This window comes from Hippoglossus stenolepis, chromosome 5 (assembly GCF_022539355.2).
Source record: "Hippoglossus stenolepis isolate QCI-W04-F060 chromosome 5, HSTE1.2, whole genome shotgun sequence".
NCBI classification, from domain to species: domain Eukaryota; kingdom Metazoa; phylum Chordata; class Actinopteri; order Pleuronectiformes; family Pleuronectidae; genus Hippoglossus; species Hippoglossus stenolepis.
Window position 1 is genome coordinate 17,056,822 of NC_061487.1, and position 16,753 is coordinate 17,073,574.

General features: G+C 40.1%; 1 protein-coding gene across 1 annotated transcript; it reads right to left on the reverse strand.

Annotated features, from left to right (window-relative positions):
• Nucleotides 1-96: 96 nt before the first annotated feature.
• On the reverse strand, nucleotides 97-16,697 carry LOC118109451 (beta-1,4-N-acetylgalactosaminyltransferase 3-like). The gene is made up of 20 exons (XM_047339788.1): nucleotides 16,565-16,697; nucleotides 13,863-13,918; nucleotides 12,626-12,691; nucleotides 11,612-11,707; nucleotides 11,156-11,246; nucleotides 10,954-11,054; nucleotides 10,436-10,503; nucleotides 9,044-9,122; nucleotides 8,830-8,896; nucleotides 8,484-8,612; nucleotides 8,264-8,373; nucleotides 7,283-7,365; nucleotides 5,993-6,060; nucleotides 5,442-5,898; nucleotides 4,571-4,788; nucleotides 3,776-3,929; nucleotides 3,597-3,669; nucleotides 3,347-3,500; nucleotides 1,824-1,950; nucleotides 97-795 (listed from the first exon to the last, which is right to left on the reverse strand). Exons 1-20 carry the CDS (start codon nucleotides 16,695-16,697, stop codon nucleotides 687-689), a joined length of 2,439 nt encoding a protein of 812 aa, XP_047195744.1. The 3' UTR covers nucleotides 97-686.
• Between the last annotated feature and the right edge of the window lie 56 nt (nucleotides 16,698-16,753).

The window sequence follows — 16,753 nt, forward strand, 5'->3', positions numbered from 1 at the left end:
GATGATAATAATTTACAGTTCTTTTATTATAAATGATTGAATTTTTATTTAGAAATGTCTGCACTTAAAAACAGCAATTGTTCCATAATTTGTGTGTAAAACATTCCCTCAGTACCTGAATAACCAACAGTAAAAGACACATTTTATATGAATGAGAACAAAGTAGAGAAACTGAGTCAGGGCCTTTTTGTTCTAGAAATAACATTAAAAAACACCAATAAGATAAATAAATTGTTAAACCGCACCATAACAAAAGGCTGTGATAGAGAACAAAAGATAACCTTGAGTCGTATACAAACATTTAAAACTCATGCAACATGTGGGATCTTCGTGATACAGGACACTATGCACCACCATTTCATTTCTGATCCGTCTTTGGAACAGGTTCGGTCTTGGCAGTGAGTATAGTGCAAATAATCATGGCCATAGGGACCAACATGTCAGTATGTTTATATACAATATCAAATAGTCAGTGGCAGTCATCGGCATCAGTAGTACTTCCAGGTAAATATACTCTGGGTCGTCACAGTAGTCTTCTTATTGTTCTTCTTGACTGTATTCAGCCCTAATTTCCTCATCTTGTGTTAATCCCTGTCAGTCAGTAGTAGTAGCAGTAACATTATCTGTCCTTTAAGCACTCTGGTTGAGCCTGTGGTAATGTCAGTGTGCTGCGACGGATGGTGAGGTCACTTTTTGGTTGAAAGCTGCTCGTTCCACATGCCACGTTTGGAGTGAAAGAAATGGAAGAAGTTCCTCAAGTAGACCCTATCCACTTCCAGTCCTGAATTAATGATCCTAGAGCAGAGAACAGAGGTACAGTATTTGGGTTTGGTATTAGGTTCAAGCATAAGAAAAAACATGAGGGGAGGAAGATTGCTGTCCTTTTGCGTTCTGACAATAAAGTCAAAATGTCGAGAAGAAAGTCAAAATAAATCAGAAGAAGATATTTCTTTTGCATTTGGATTATAAACTGCCAGTGTTTGATCTCTGTGGTTTCTCCAACTGAACAGACAGTTTTATGACTCCTGATACTGATCATCACATGTGATATGTTTATTTTGTAGAGGCAGGCATGTGTGCCGATGTTATTAGTTTGACATAATACATTACATTACATGTCATTTGGCTGAGGACTGAGGATCGAACCGCCGACCCTCTGGTTGGAGGACGACTATCTTTAGGGCTGTGGTTACCAATATAATAAGTGAAATAATAGGTCTCAAATGACAAACTTATAAGAGTTGCTTATTTACACATCCTGCAATTATTAAACAAAATAAATATTAATTAGGGATCAAGTTTCTATTTTTATCTCATACCATCTCCAGATTGGTGTTGACCTGCCTCACCATGTTCAGTCACTAACTGTGGCTGTTGGACTTACAGTGCTGAACAGGTCGTGTGTATTGGCTTTTTATAGTTTATGTTTTTCGCTGACTGATCCTTCCTAGATCGACACTGAGATGGGTGAAAGTACATGCAGTTGGTGGTACTATTGAGCTGTATTACATTTTAGCTTCAGGATTTATTGCAGGACTGTTACATTAGATTCAGCAAAGTGTACCTAATAAATTGGCAACTGAGTATTTTGCTGTTTAATGCAGGTCCTGTGATCAAGAAAACTGAGACAAAACCTCAGCAGGGCCTTTAAATGTAAGGGGCATCGCTGCAGCTGTTTTCCCAACAAAGATGGAAAGTCTAACGGTTGATTTGTCTTTATAAAGTTACAGGGAAGATAAACATGGCTGATATGGGAATAGAATTAAAAGATAAAAGCAACAAACAAGTGCATCTGTCAATTTCCATTGAGTGAGTAAACCGACCTGTCGAGTAGCTCCCAGTCTTCCCCTCCCCAGCGGTCTGTATATTCTTTGGTGTTCATTCCTCCCACTGCATCCAGATCAGACTTATAGATTCCAAGCAGGCCAAAGCCATCCACCTCCCAGAAACCTGCAATCCACACATTTACATTCAAAATGTAACCTTTACTACATCCACACTTAATCTTCAAAATGCATCATATTCACTTCAAGGTTCAGTGTGTAAGATTTAGGGGAAAGGGATCTATTGACAGAAATTTAATATAAAATAATCCTAGTGATGTTTTCTCGAGTGTGTTTATCTAAATTATAAAAAATGTTTTATTTACCATAGAATGGCCCTTTATATTGAAATACTTTATATTTACATCAGGGGGGGTCCTCTCTATGGAGGCCGCAATGTTTCTTGTAGTAGCCCCGACGGGACAAACTAAACACCCTTTGAATTTTTATGACAACTGAAGGTTACCACAGGTTCTCTCTCATGTTTGGAAGGGGAGGATGAGGTGAGGGGTATTCAGCTGCAACATGCAACTTCACCACTAGATGTCACTAAATTCTACAACACTGCAACTTTAAAACAGTTTGCATGGTTGGTACCCTGGTTTCATTTGTACACTGATTTTGTCCAACACCTACATTATATTGTGTGTAAGTGCTTCACAGAGCTGCACGATACAAGACCTCTGTTTGAGGATCTCATATCATGTCAGAAAAATGTTTTATGAATTTACATCTTGACATGACATGACTGGAGATAGATGTCGCCAGTCTGAGTACACATTTCTGTGTCTGCTGTCAATGCTGTGAGCTTAGAGGTTTTACAGTTTCTCATCTCCCCTCTGGAGTCACATAAAGTACAACGAGCAGTGGTAGAGTAGACTTCCTGAACGGCTCAGTGGTAACATAAAGAAACAAAAGTAGGGGAGCAAATGCCGAAACAATTCTTGGAATGGCAGTTTAAATGGTTAATCCAAAGCAGTTGTTTTTCTGTCTGTTATTTAGCTGGATTACACAAAAACTACCAAACTGATTATTACAAAACTTGGTGGAAGGATGCAGTATGGGCCAGGGAAGAAGTTAGAACCCATTTGATTTTAGAGCGGCGGACACAGATTCCGAGCGACAGGTACACAAAGGGAAGTTATCGTGTGGGAGAGAGAACTGCATTGCATGCCACTTGCAGGTATGCCCACAACTGCAGCTGTAGACTGTCTGCGTGGATGGTTAGAAGTTTATAAACGATAGCACGAGCGAGCACGTGGAAAACAGCAAGGCAAAAAATGCAGATAGAGAGAGAGAGAGTAAGGGAGAGATATAGAGACAGAGAGTGATATATATATATATACAAGAGAGAGAGAGAGAGAGAGAGAGAGAGAGAGACTACTGCTCCTGCTTAACTGTATTGAAAGACATATGATGATGATAACTTTTAATATCAAATGAATTGGCTTCCTTTTATTAATGTGCATCCCTCAATAGAGTAACGGTCTCTTTAAAATGAAACTAAAGATGTGTGTATCTACCTCTGGCCTCCAGTGGTGTAGCCCCACAGTCCAGTCTCATGATTATGGGAGCAAAGGCCATGTGTCCCTCCACAGTGTGTTTCCTGATGCTGTCGATTATGGAGGTAGGGAATTGGAGGTGGAGGTCACAAAGAAACACTATGCTGTGTTGATCCTGAGGGATGATGAGAGTGGTAGATATTTTATTTTGATTCTATTCAAGTGAATTAATCGTAATTATTTTGCTGCTGAGAGTTGTTGCATCACTTACTTTTATAAGGTCGACTCCTGCTTGCAGACCACCAGAGCGCTGGAAGTTTCCACTCAGCTTCAGATACTGGTACCTGATACATTCCACACACACTGTTATAGCACATACATCATGTGTAACATACTTAGCCATAGGTTTATATTCAGGTTTAAAGGAAAACAAACACACAAATGCACAACCTGTGGAGTGACGAGTTCTTTAGAGCCTTCTCCACGTCCATGTCAGTGCTGTCGTAGTCAATGACGATGAGTTTGAAGTTGGTGTCTCCGGATTCTCTGAACACGTTCTCCATTTCAATAATCAGCTTGTGCACCCACCGAGCCTGGTTTTTCACTGAGATACGTAAACAGGCAGATAGAGACACAACTGTAAAAAAAATGTCAACGTTGATTTCTGACATTAATGTTGATGAAAACAGGGTGAAACATCATGATTGACAGCTGAGACTGAGTTGCACTTGGTCGAGCATGTGTATCGGCAGAACCTCGCTGCCCTAGTTCCATCTCCAGATTGCTACTGCACACGTCATGGGCACAAGATGGCTGCGCTTGTATTTGGGATATTATTGCTTCATTTCTGGACAGCAGGAGATTATCTTTGTACACAGTCTGGGGTTTTAAGTTTTGATGCTGATATTTTCTTGAAGAAATATTAGGAATTACATCTGATAAAGACAAAATGTAGAATCAAATACTTGCTGTCAATAATTAACTTTTAGGAGCATAGAATGTGTTAAGACTTTTGTAAATACATTTAAAAATACAAAACCTTGTGTCAAATCATCTTAAAAGTAACTCATAACTAAAGCTGTCAAATAAATGTGATGGAGTATAAAGTGCAACGCTTCCCTGTGTAGTGTAGATGAGTGGAAGGAAAATTAAAATACTCAAGTAAAGTGCCTCAAGATTGTATCGATGTAAGGCACTGGAGTCAATGTGCAATCTCCAACCTGGTCACAGGTGGATGTACAGTACCTGGAACTATGATGTGGACGGTGGCAAGAGGGTTCCAGCTGAAGGCCACTGGGTTACACAGCACCAGCTCAGGTTGCGGAGTCGTAGCGTAGACGTATTGTGACAGACGCAGCATCTGGCCGTTCATGTCTTTCAGCAGCAGCTCCAGGAGGTAGCGGATTCCTTTGGCTGGGTCCACACGCTTCACCACGTTAACCACTCGCACCAACGTGAACCGCCTGCAGGGGCAGAGAGAGACACAGTGACATGTCTGCAAAATAGTTTCTCATTAACTTTATATCAGTGAACTGATCCATTGGGTGACTGATCGCTGCAGCTCTACACATATTTAAAGGGCCCATATTTTACACCTTTCTGGTGTAAAATAAGATAGATATAGCATAAATCAATATATATATTTATTTGAATTTTTTTTTTTACTTTACTGGGTCACTAGCTAAAATTTGTGTAAAGTCCCACTCTGTACCTATTTTAGATCTCTTAATATAAATAAACAGACTTACTGCCTTGTGGTTTTATGCAGTTTCAGTTCCTCCAGTTACTCTTGACATTTTGCTTTCAAAACAATATGGATAATAAGAATCTCCCTGAATGCAGACTTCAGACACCATGTTCAAGAAGCCAAAAATGTTTTGTGAGGACACAGTCAGCTTGACCTTTGACCACGAAAATGTAATCAGCTCATCTTTGAGTCCAAGTGAATGAATACGTACGGACTAACGTAGCCATGCACAAACGGACAACCTGAAAACATGATGCTTTTGGCCATTGGCTGTCACCAGTGTGGAGGCAAAAAAACTCCCATTGAAATTATACCAATTTTTGTTCCATGACCCAGACGATGTGCTGGCGCAGACACAAATACACTTACCCGTTATGTTTTTTGTTGAGTTTGTCCATGAAATCCTTGACCACTGGCAGAACATCATTGGAGTTGATAAGCAGACTGCCAGCAATTTTGCACTTCACTTCCATTGCATCTGAATTATGTGCCCGATAGTCCAGGTGGTTGATCTGGAAGGTCTGCCTCCAGTTCATCCCAGGGTTGACATTCTTTACCTGCAGGAGCTTTAGTGATCTTTTTACAATCCTCCGCTCCTTGCTCACAATTTGGGTCTTCTCTAACAACAGAAGCTTGTCTGGTTTCCCTGACTCAGCCTGAGGATGAGGCTTTGTGTCGTCTTTCTGCAGGGGTAACGACTGGAGTATCTGCCGGAATTTCTCAGCAAAACCCTCAGAATCTTTTTCATAGTCTCGAAAAAGTGTGTCTTGCGAGATTTCCTTTTCCTTCTCATTTATGACCGATTTCTCCCCCATCAGATTCCGATCTAGCATTTACCAGAGGCAAAATCAGAAAATGAGAGTGAATTGGTCTGACAACACAAGTAACTCTTTTATAAATAAGAAAAAGTGATAAAATACTTGTGTTTGTGTTTTCTTGTTCCAGCAGGTCAGGACTGTCTAGTTTCATGTATCCAGAGAAACCGGAGCTGAAGATAAGGAGACAAGATTATGCAACAAATGAGAATTAGTTCATTTGCATTGTGTTTTCAGATGAGACACTTAAAAAATAAACATCTTCCATGTTGGTGGATAGGACATGAACCAAAGTCAAAGTATACATCAAATACATTTTTCTCAAAGATGTTTTCTGTCATTTGAGCTAGTTCTAGTCACACTGCTGTTTGTTATGTATATAAATATAATATATAAATGTCGTGAAAAGTCATGATTAGTGAGTGACTCGCGATGATTGGTCCAGCATGGTTATCGGTGGGACCATTCTACCATGGCATCCTCTGATCGTTACTGATTCTGGCTCCAAATGTACAAGATGGCAACGTTTATATCCAGGATTTTTTGGCTTCATTTCTGGATAGTGAGAGGAAGTGGAGACGCATCGTCCATCTTTATACAAAGTCTATTGCCTAAAGAATATGTTGTTTTTCTTGATTTTACATTTGACATTTTACAGAAATCCTCTGAAGTCTGGGTTAATTTTTGTCCGAACAGATGCACTATTGAAGTCTGATGCCTTTATTTTGAAATGGTATCGACAGTAGGAGAAACAATATACTTTTTTCTAAAGGTAGTGCCGGTAAACAAAAAAACGTTCGATAAAATGGAAGGTGTGCCATGCAAACAAATGAGAAATCATACATTTTGTTGGTTTAGCACCTGGCTGATAAAGGTACAAGGTTTGTAAGGTGTGTAAGCCAACAAGATCACTGTGCGTGAGCTGTATTTACCATAATGCCACCATGTAAATGTGCAATTAGCCATCGCTTTGTTAATTTATGCTCTTACTGAGACTGTGTATACTTCACACTAATAATTTTTCATCATGTTTATCATAATATGATGTGGTTTATAAAGCAACAAATAATTTAATTTAAGTTAAATCTGCTTACATGCAGCCCTCTATTAAGAGTTTCTCATTTTGTTAAGATAAATAGATTTATCAGTGTGATAGGGATTTCATGTTTGTATAAAAAGTTATTAATATTAAAGACAAGCTTTATAAAGGATGATCTAAAAGACTGTAGTTGAATATTATCACACCTTTAGAGGGTAATACTGTTCACATGTTTGGAGTTGTCAATAAAGTGTTGTGAGCCATCAGTAAAAGAAAGTCAGACCCTCATTCAGCCAGGGATGCTACAACAAATGGATCTATAATTTAATTGTCACGTTTATCCCCAGAGGTCTCACTTGGGGGGATAGAAGCAGCTTTTCTCGGACTCCATGTGTGTGAGTCGGGTGTGGTCATTAGGGTAGATGAAGGACGATTTGACCTGGTGAGATGAAATGAAATGACATGCTATTAAAGACCAGAGAGCTTATTGAGAGGTATGAATCATGAGGTCTTGTTTGATGAAGCTTATGAAGCCACGTCCTCAAGGAACAGATCACAGAACGCGACACGTGTTCATATTTAAACACTTTCCAAACTCACTGTCAGGCGTGTGCACTGAGACCATGACCTGTGACCACTGAAATCTGATCAGTTAACTTTAAAGGAATAGTTCACCCAAAAATGATAATTCACTCATTATCTACTCATCACTTTGCCGATAGAGGGGTGGGTGAAGTGTTTGAGTCCACAAGACACTGCTGGAGTTTCGGGGGTAAACAGTGTAGCAGCCTAAAGGTCCACCAGAAGTGGCTAAGCTAGCGGAGGTTAGCATTAGCAAGACAGCTCACTAATATCTTCAGTTGTATTGGATTCGGCTGCTACCTGGCTGCTATACTGTTCACCCCTGCAACTCAAACACTTCACCCACCCCTCCATCGGCATAGGGGTGAGTAGATAATGAGTGAATTACAAATTCTAAAGGATTCCCTGGAGGCGTTTCTGAGATGTCGCGTTCACAAGGCTACAAATAGGTTTTATGAGGTCACACCTTTGACCACCAAAATCGAATTGTGAATCTGACACATTTTAAGAAATTCCCTCACGGTCTTCTACGTGTTCACAAGAATGAGACGGATGTACGGACGGATGTAAAACCTGAAAACATGATGCCTCCGGCCACTGGCTGTCACCAGTGCGGAAGCAAAAATAATTGTGTCCTCAGTGCTACCCTGTAACATTTGTGGAGAACATGGTTGTCCACTTTCAAAACTGTATTCTGAAGAACAGTATGAGCAGGATGTCATCCATCAGAAATACAAACACATACAAATACATACATAATTTAGTCCTTGATAGCGGCCCAGATGAACACCTTTGATTGTGTAGCTGGGTTTGTACTCGCAGTCTGGCAAAACATCTTGTAGGAACTTGCTGTTTGTCAAAGGCACTGCAAACCAACACAACAGACATTAGAGCAGAGATTACTTTGTGCTTCAATTGGAGGAAATCACTTGCACCCTGACATGAAACAGAACGAGACAGAGAAATGTCTCTCACCTTGGTAAAGAATGTCTCGTGGGTCCTCCCTCAGCATGTCGACTGTAGAGCTGCTCTGTTTCGTGTTGTAGTTGCTTGCAGCTGTCTGAGGTATGTGTTCAACATCACCCGCTACCATAGCAGACTCATCTGTGGGATGAAGCCACAGGACAATACAACCTGAGAAGTGCTCCTCATTCAAATGTGCCACAAAACCACTGACTTGATACAGTGTGAGCATCTGAGCAGAAATAATAAAGGCAGTAGTTTTGGATTGAGAGACACTGTGTGGTGCAGATTCACTCTGAGGTGTCTCTGCCATTTCAGTGTCAGAAGGAATGATGTGTGGGCTGATACGTGTCCTTACCAACATAGAGAGAGATGTGCTGGGATTCAATAACCGTGAATCTGGAGCCTTCACCCTGGAGCTGCCACTGTGTGAAAACAGACACAAAGAACTACATGTCTCTTCTCCGTTTAAAAGCTCAGATTACACATAATGTGGCATCTGTAAATGACACGAGAAAACAGAGAAGTTACATTTTATTTAAAGTCTAAAAGAGCTGGGACGAGCGACTTACCGCCACCTCCACATGGTCTGTCCCTTCATGGTCCTGCTTGTGGAGAAGTTCAAAAAAGTATTTCCTCTCTGCAGAAAGCCTGTCAGACAGTTACAGTTCATATTCAGAACTACACCACAGACATATTAGACACCAAAGCTAAACAGCTTCAAGTAGCCTTCAGGTTCTGTGTAGGTAGCTGACTGGCTTGGGTGCTTTATATTGAGTGTACAGCACTTCCCATTGTCAGATATATTGTTAAATAAGATTTTTATGGGTTTTGTGGATTGTTTTAGTATGATTTTCCTGTGTGTTTTTGTTCTTTCCCTTTATTTGTTTTAGGGTGTAACAACATTATACAGGAAAAAACTAAATAAATGATCACTTCTCATTTCTCTTCTCCTTGAGCAACTTAAAATACACACGTTGAATAAACAGTAACACAATTTTAAAGCCATACATTTTCCTATTCTAACACTTGAAGCACAATTTGTAAATCCAAATTTACACTTCAGACAATGCCACCAGGCACGTACAGTACACAAAGTCACTGTTGATCTTCATTGCTGATACTATTGGTATCAACTGAAACTGATCTAGATTGTAAAGCCTACAAAACAATCTGTGTATAATCCACACCCACACACTGTGACAATGCTTTAACAGTAAGGCTGTGTAATGGGTACAAACAGTCGTCTTAATTCTTTCCAGCAACTACATAGAGTTTTCACCATATCAGCATTTCTGGGTTGGATTCCCAGAGGGACATATGCATGTTTACAAAGAACTAGGTTATGAGATCTTATAGGTTATGAGACTGGATGTGCTTATGTTGAGACATGAGTTTTGGTGAAGTTGCACTCCTGCAAGTGAAGCAGTTCCATAGATACGGGGCAGAGGGCAGTGCGGTCCCCAATTTTCTGTCCCTGACTGAACACGGATATCATTTCAATATTTCTGTCCCAACCAACCCGTCAGGTGCTAACGAGCTTAGATAAGGTATCCAAAGTCTAACACGGGACACTTTGAAGAAAGAATGGTCAATGTTGGTGAAGCAGACGCTGGAAAAGCTCCACGTTAGTCCCCCTGTATGGATCAAGATGAATCCTACAAGTCACAATATGCAAGTCCTGATTTCATTTTTGTTTACTCATACAAAGGCAGTTTTCAAAGGCCGAGTAGTGCTGCCTGTGATCAGTAAGCAGATCCTTCTTTTTAACCTTGTTTGTTACAAGAAATCCAGTGTACTTTTGAGGATATAGCTGCTTTTTTTTAGATATTTCTACCTGTGTTTATTACATGTGCTTTTCTCACTGGTTTGACTATGTTCGAATGAGATATTTAGTGGAAATTGAGTAATAATACGGAAGGAAATTTATTTTACCCACATAGACACACACACATTAAACTCACTTCACTGGTCTGGATAGCTGACTAATATATTTCTCAAACTCGCCAGGGGCGGTCCACTCTGTGCCAGTCTGATAAAAGGAAGCAATCAATCAATCAATCAATCAATTATTAAGACAGAAAATATTAACACACGTTTACATGGACACATATTTCACCTTGAATCAGGTCAAACTTGGAATAAGCACAAATCAAATTAAGGAATGTGGAGTGTTCTGTCCTTAGTCACATTATGTAGACATGTGTATGTGTTAAAATCAACATAAAGCAGTTACCAGCTGCTTGATGACAAACGACCTGGGTTCGAGTGTGAACTATAATACGATGTAATGTTGATTGAACATGTAATGAATATTAATGATGAATATTCTTTGAGCAACTCATGTGAAAAACATAATAAAAATAAAGTCTAATTCAGAATAAGATCAATAGTCAGAATTATAATGTTCATGTAAATGTGGTCAGTGACACAAATGTGGAAATGTTCCTCTGCTGCTTAAGAAGATGACTGAGATAAATACCTTTCCAACCCATCCCAGTAACTGCAAATTGAGGGGGGAGTCGTCTGTGCTTAGCCACAACTCAGAGTTGTCCTGAGAGCTCAAAGCAAAAACAAACTCTCCTGAGAGACAAAGGAAACAAGGGGTTATAAGGATTCAGACAGAGATATCTAGGAGATGTATGAAGTGTAAGTATGGTAACAAGAAGGGACTAGTGAGGTACCGTCAGTATATGGATGCAGATAGCCAAATATCCTGAGTCCATAGTTAGTCCACTTAGGAATGACGGCCAGCTTCAGTACTGTACTTCTGGACTGAAAGAGTGAGGAAACACAAAGAATCAGCCACCATGTTTACTCAAAGGGGGACAACATCTTCAGTCCAGGGACCTGAGGATCTAACACGTGGATGTAGAATGCACCTCTGTGTAAAAACACCTCACTGTGACACTGAAGAAGAAAAGAGAATCACTTAGGTCAGGATTAATCCTCTGGGGATCATGAATGAATGAAACTTCATAGTGATCCATCTGATTGTTGCTGAGATATTTCGGCGTAATCCTGCTGAAGAACAAACAAACCAATGGCCAGGGGCATAAACACACCCTCCCTGGCTGAGGTAATGATTCACTGAACATTATTAATGCAGTGTGAGGTCCTAAGGTCAGGCTCTGACTCACGTGAGGATACAGCGGGTAGTGCGGGTTCTTGCGGAGCTCAGCTATAGATTTGCCGCACCAGTCCTCAAACGCGTGCAGATTGGCCCGTCCCTTATACTGCAGGAAGAGAGGAGAGAGAGGATGCTGTGAACACACTGGGATTTGTGCTGCAATATTTCAGCAGTGGATCAGTTAACCATCTGGCCTCAGTGTGTCACATCTAAAATCAATAGCTGTACAATCCCACCTGGTGATAAAGTGACAGAGGTACTGGTTTCAACTGTCAAGCAGCTCCTGTAAGGACCTGGTTCACATGAACCTAACCCTTACCCTTAAACCTGATGTTATCTGGTCATGAAGATTATATGGTTTTATTAGTCTGTTTGTATTTCTGCTTCCTCCACAGTATAATGGAGGTGTCTGTTGTCTGTGTAGCTCATTTATTTCAAAAGAGGAACTCAGTGGACGCATGCCACCACCAAGACCCAACAGTCCCCTTATAAAACCAAATTTAAATTCACTAGATCCTGATTCTTATTTGGGCCTTAACCACAAGGCACACACTCTAAAATATCAGTCCCCTCTTGTGTATTTTTCCCGAGCTTTAAATCCGTGAGAGTGGGGACATTTAATGAACGTCCAAGAGGTAGGATCTTACATCTTACTGTTGGGGGGGATGATAAACAGAGACATTTCTCAAGAGCAATTCCATGAGGGGACATTAAAGGGGACCACCAAACTTACTGTATATACATGTATATAAATAAAAAGGTTCCTCCTGATCCTTGCTGCCTCTGGCCCTATGTGCTATAGGGTCCTCATGAAGTGCTGAGCCCCTTTTACCTGGCTCTCTGCCTGGATCTGACCCTTCCACCACTCTCAATGACCCTGAACAGTCTGTCTCCTGGAAGAGAAATAACCTATTTTAACTACACGGCTCAACACAACAGCAAGACTAATGTCTCTACTTTTTACAAGTCTTATTATGAGAGGGCTTTTACATCATAACTTGGAGACATAAGCCAAGAAACTTACCTGAGAGTCTATGCCTCTGTCTGACTGTCCCTGTCTCTCTGTTCTCAGCTCCTCTCTTTGAGTTTCCTTTGCCGGATGACACATTTGGGAAAGCGCTTTATCACTTTCTTTTATCAATTTGCATTGGATTTTACTGGGGTGCTTATACTTACTTGTTGTTTTGGTGCATTGAAAAAAGATTGGATATGTTTTCTTCCCAGGTTATATACACTAGTAGTAGAGAAGCAACACCCATTAACCGATCTAATACAAATAATATGCCTACTTAGACTTAGTTTTCCTGAAAAAGCAGATCTCTAATATTTTGCTGTCACTGTGTAAAAGTCCACAACATTTTGAAGTCTTCCAGACACTGAGCATATAACAGCGTTTCTTGTCATTTTGTCTTTTTTCAATGAATTAAGACTTTAATTATTTCCAAAATTATGCTGAAAATACATGCAGTAGAACTTAGATGTTTTGGGTAACTTAATCTTAAAAATTATAGAAATATTACTACATCTACAACAGATGATGAAGCCTTCAATTTCAATGTAACCAAGCATTCTGTGTCATATACACATCGGACATTTGTAACAAAGCAAACGGTTTGAAAATCTGATGAGAATTCACTGGGACGGGTCCTCTACTAACCAGAGGGTCAGCAGTTTGATACCAGTCTCCACTGTTCCACATGCCAAATTGTCATTGGCAAGATACTGAACCCCAAATTGCCTCTGGTGGCTGTGCCGGCAATGTGAGAGTGATGTGTGAGAAAGAAAGTGCTGCAGATAAATGCACTGTATGAATGTTTGTATAAATGGGTGAATGGCAAAACTGTTTTTGAGGGGTCATCATAACAAGATGATTATAAGATAATAAGAAGTATTGGTCATTTTTCATTGTGATATAGAGCAGCAGCAATGTATAAATGTCAAGGTTTTCCAGGATGTATGGGAACCATGAACATAAAGGAAAGTGCACTGGGTCACACTAACCCAAACAGGTTGGTGTGACTTCAAAAGAGGTGAGTATTTAAGAACATGTAGGCTGTAACACACACACATGCACACACACTTTTGTTTTCCAGGGATGTGGAGTATAGCTGGTCGTCCATGCAGCTGAATCCTCCAAGTTGTCTGGTTGGTCCCCTTTGACCTGCAAAACACACACATTTAATTCCCTTTTCCTTAGCTCCACTGCACAAACACACACCCTTACGTCACCATATTTTCTATTACTGCTTCTTTATCCTTACCCAGTTGTCAGAAATGGATTTCCTCCAGATGTTGCTGACACTGTAAGCTTTCAGGCCTGAGGAAGTGAGTGAAAACAATCAGAGCAATGCAGGGGGGACAGGCAAATATGCAACGACTGTACACAGATGGGCAACGCTGTCACTCGATATTCATCCTACAATTCTATTGGTCTGAGAGAGATTAATGAGGTGGAGCAGGCTATTTTTGGAGTGGTTTTACACTGGCTTTAAAATGTATTCTAACCCCAAATTAGTGTGTGGCAATCATCTTTTTCTTCTGGTTAGCGGCTTAGGAAGATCTGAAGTCACAACAGATTTAGCTCTGAGGGTGTGGTGGGGGTGGGGGGAGGCACCGCTGTATGTGAATGAATGACAAACTCTAGTAACCATGTAACAAACACTACTAGTGGCCCCCATCCCATGTGTCATTAATCTAACTTGATGATTGATACAGGAAACCTATATTGATTTTTGGAGGCCAATGCCGATACTGATATTAGAGAGTAAAAAATGTAACGTCTGATATATATATATATTTTTTAAATTGGCAATGACCCCTAAGATGTTGTTATTAAACCCTTATGACAAAGAAATGTAATTGAGGCTTTATTTGTATATTAATATATACAAATTAATGTATATATCAGCAAAATTCGCTACATTTATACTGAGCGAGTGGGCACGTTGATGATATTTAACAAAAATAAAAAAGGAGACAAATATCTCGGGAAAAGAGGAGCCTCCTGTGTGCTCTAGGCACCAACCCTCGCCTAAACGTTCCAGACATTTTCTTGTTGTTGTGAACACATCTGATCCAGACAACCCAATTTTTCGGAGGTCATTTTGGAAAACGCCATTGAGTGGCATTCCCATGTTAGCAAAGACTATCTGCCACTATCTGCTCTACCAAACATCTTCTGTCTCAAATTATAAGGTTTCATATTTTTTTTTTTTAAGCGCATGGGCAAAGGGGGTCAGTTTACAGCGCTTGTGATTGCAGAGTCTGTCATTATCACCAGGGTGGAGATCTCCAAACACGCATGCCCTTGAGCCATAATGCTCAGTAATTTTGTCAACCCAAGTGACTCTATTGTGGAGGTTAAGAAAATACAGAGTGGAGAATTTTTATTCCCATCGGTCCTCATCTATACCCTTCTCCTGATGCCTCTTCTTTACAATATCTCCCACAACACTGATAATTCATTTATTAAGATAATTTAGTTTTTTAAATTTCCAATTTTCAAAATGAAATTGGGGGGTTTAGTATAATTGCAACATTTTGGCCTATTTGTTCGGTTTTTGGACACTAATCCAGATTTGGCACAGGTACTCTCCTGAAGCAGCGAAAATAAAATTCTTACTACACAATGTGGTATAAGATTATCAGACACTGGACACCGATATTCCAATTTTAACAAGATTAAGAAAACAGTATGTATAAGGTACTGCCATTTAAACAGCATTTTCTGATAATTCAATAATCAAATTAAGAAAATTAAGAAATGTGATTTATTTAAATTTCAGTCACATTATGTAGGCATGTATACGTCGTAATCGCATTGTAACATCCTATTGGAGTGTTTGCAGTATGTTGCGACATGAGCTTGTATAACCACCTGTTAAACAAATATTATCTTATTCATTATAAAGGTCAGTAGTCAGTGTATTGTTGTCACGTTTGCATGTAGATTTCTGGGGACCGCCTACATAATACATCCAGCAAAGATAATAAAAAAATGCAGTTAAGACAGTCAAATATACAGTATACAGTACTGTATATGCATATATACACATATCTAGATAGCATACTGCTGACTGTAATGTCAAAAGAAGCAGAAGCAAGAACCACAGCCTGGTGAAAAGTTCTTGTCTTTTAACTCAACCACAACTATCTTCTCTCTGACAAAGTATCATTTTAAAACATGTGTGAAAAGTGCCCACTGCAGTGGACCTCCCCATAAAAAGAGCCTACCCACGCTACTGGGACATGTATTAACTGCAGCACTTCGTATGTTATTTATATGTCAAGTGTCCATGTGGGAAAATGAAGCCATCCCTGAAAGACCCATATATTACATTACATTTCATTTAGCTGACGCTTTTATCCAAAGCAACTTACAATAAGTGCATTCAACCATGAGGGTACAAACCCAGAACAACAAGAATCAAGAAAGTACAATTTCTTCAAGAAAGCCAAACTACAAAGTGCTAAAAGTAAGCGCCATTTAAGTGCAACTACATTTTTTGTTTTCATAAGCAGCAGGTGATTATGATACAGTCCTCTTGAACAGGCACAACGACATTGTTTTTAGTGAATACTGCGGGACGAAACCTCAGAGGGATCAGAGTGGGGTGTGGGGCACAATAAACTGGGTCTTTGAAATGAATAGATGAAACCTAATGCCGAGCCTGTGTCTAATCAAGGCTTATATAAAGATGTTATCAATCTTCTGACCCAGCCACCTGATTGTGAGGTTGGGTGTGGTGGTCAGTGTCAAGGTGGCCAGGTGAGAGTATTGGCACCGTCACGAGTTTGTGACGGTGCCTTAACATATGGCACCGTCACAAACTCTGATAACATATTCCTTCAGTATGTTTAATTCTTGCTTTTTTACACTCTCACTTCCCATAGTTAGGACCATACATCTGTATATTGAGTAAAACTTGTCGTAGCTTTGTAAATGTCATGACCACAAACTTACCTGTGTAATCGTTCCATGCCTCAGTACCGATCATCTCAAGGAAGACTGCCACAGTTCCGAGCAGCAAGATCGTGCCGAACAGAAGACACTTGTCTCTGCGCTGCAGCCTCGCCAGGGGGGAAACTATCGACATCTTCTTGACTCTGAGCTGAGACTAAACCTCGTCTCGTCCCGGTTTGTTCATCCGTC

Excerpts from the sequence above, each read along its gene's own strand:
- LOC118109451 (XM_047339788.1), bottom strand. The coding sequence starts at position 16,697 with ATGTCGATAGTTTCCCCCCTGGCGAGGCTGCAGCGCAGAGACAAGTGT. Across the intron at positions 13,919-16,564 it reads GGCATGGAACGATTACACAG|GCCTGAAAGCTTACAGTGTC; the intron begins GTAAGTTTGTGG and ends TCACTTCCTCAG. Across the intron at positions 796-1,823 it reads GACTGGGAGCTACTCGACAG|GATCATTAATTCAGGACTGG; the intron begins GTCGGTTTACTC and ends TCTCTGCTCTAG.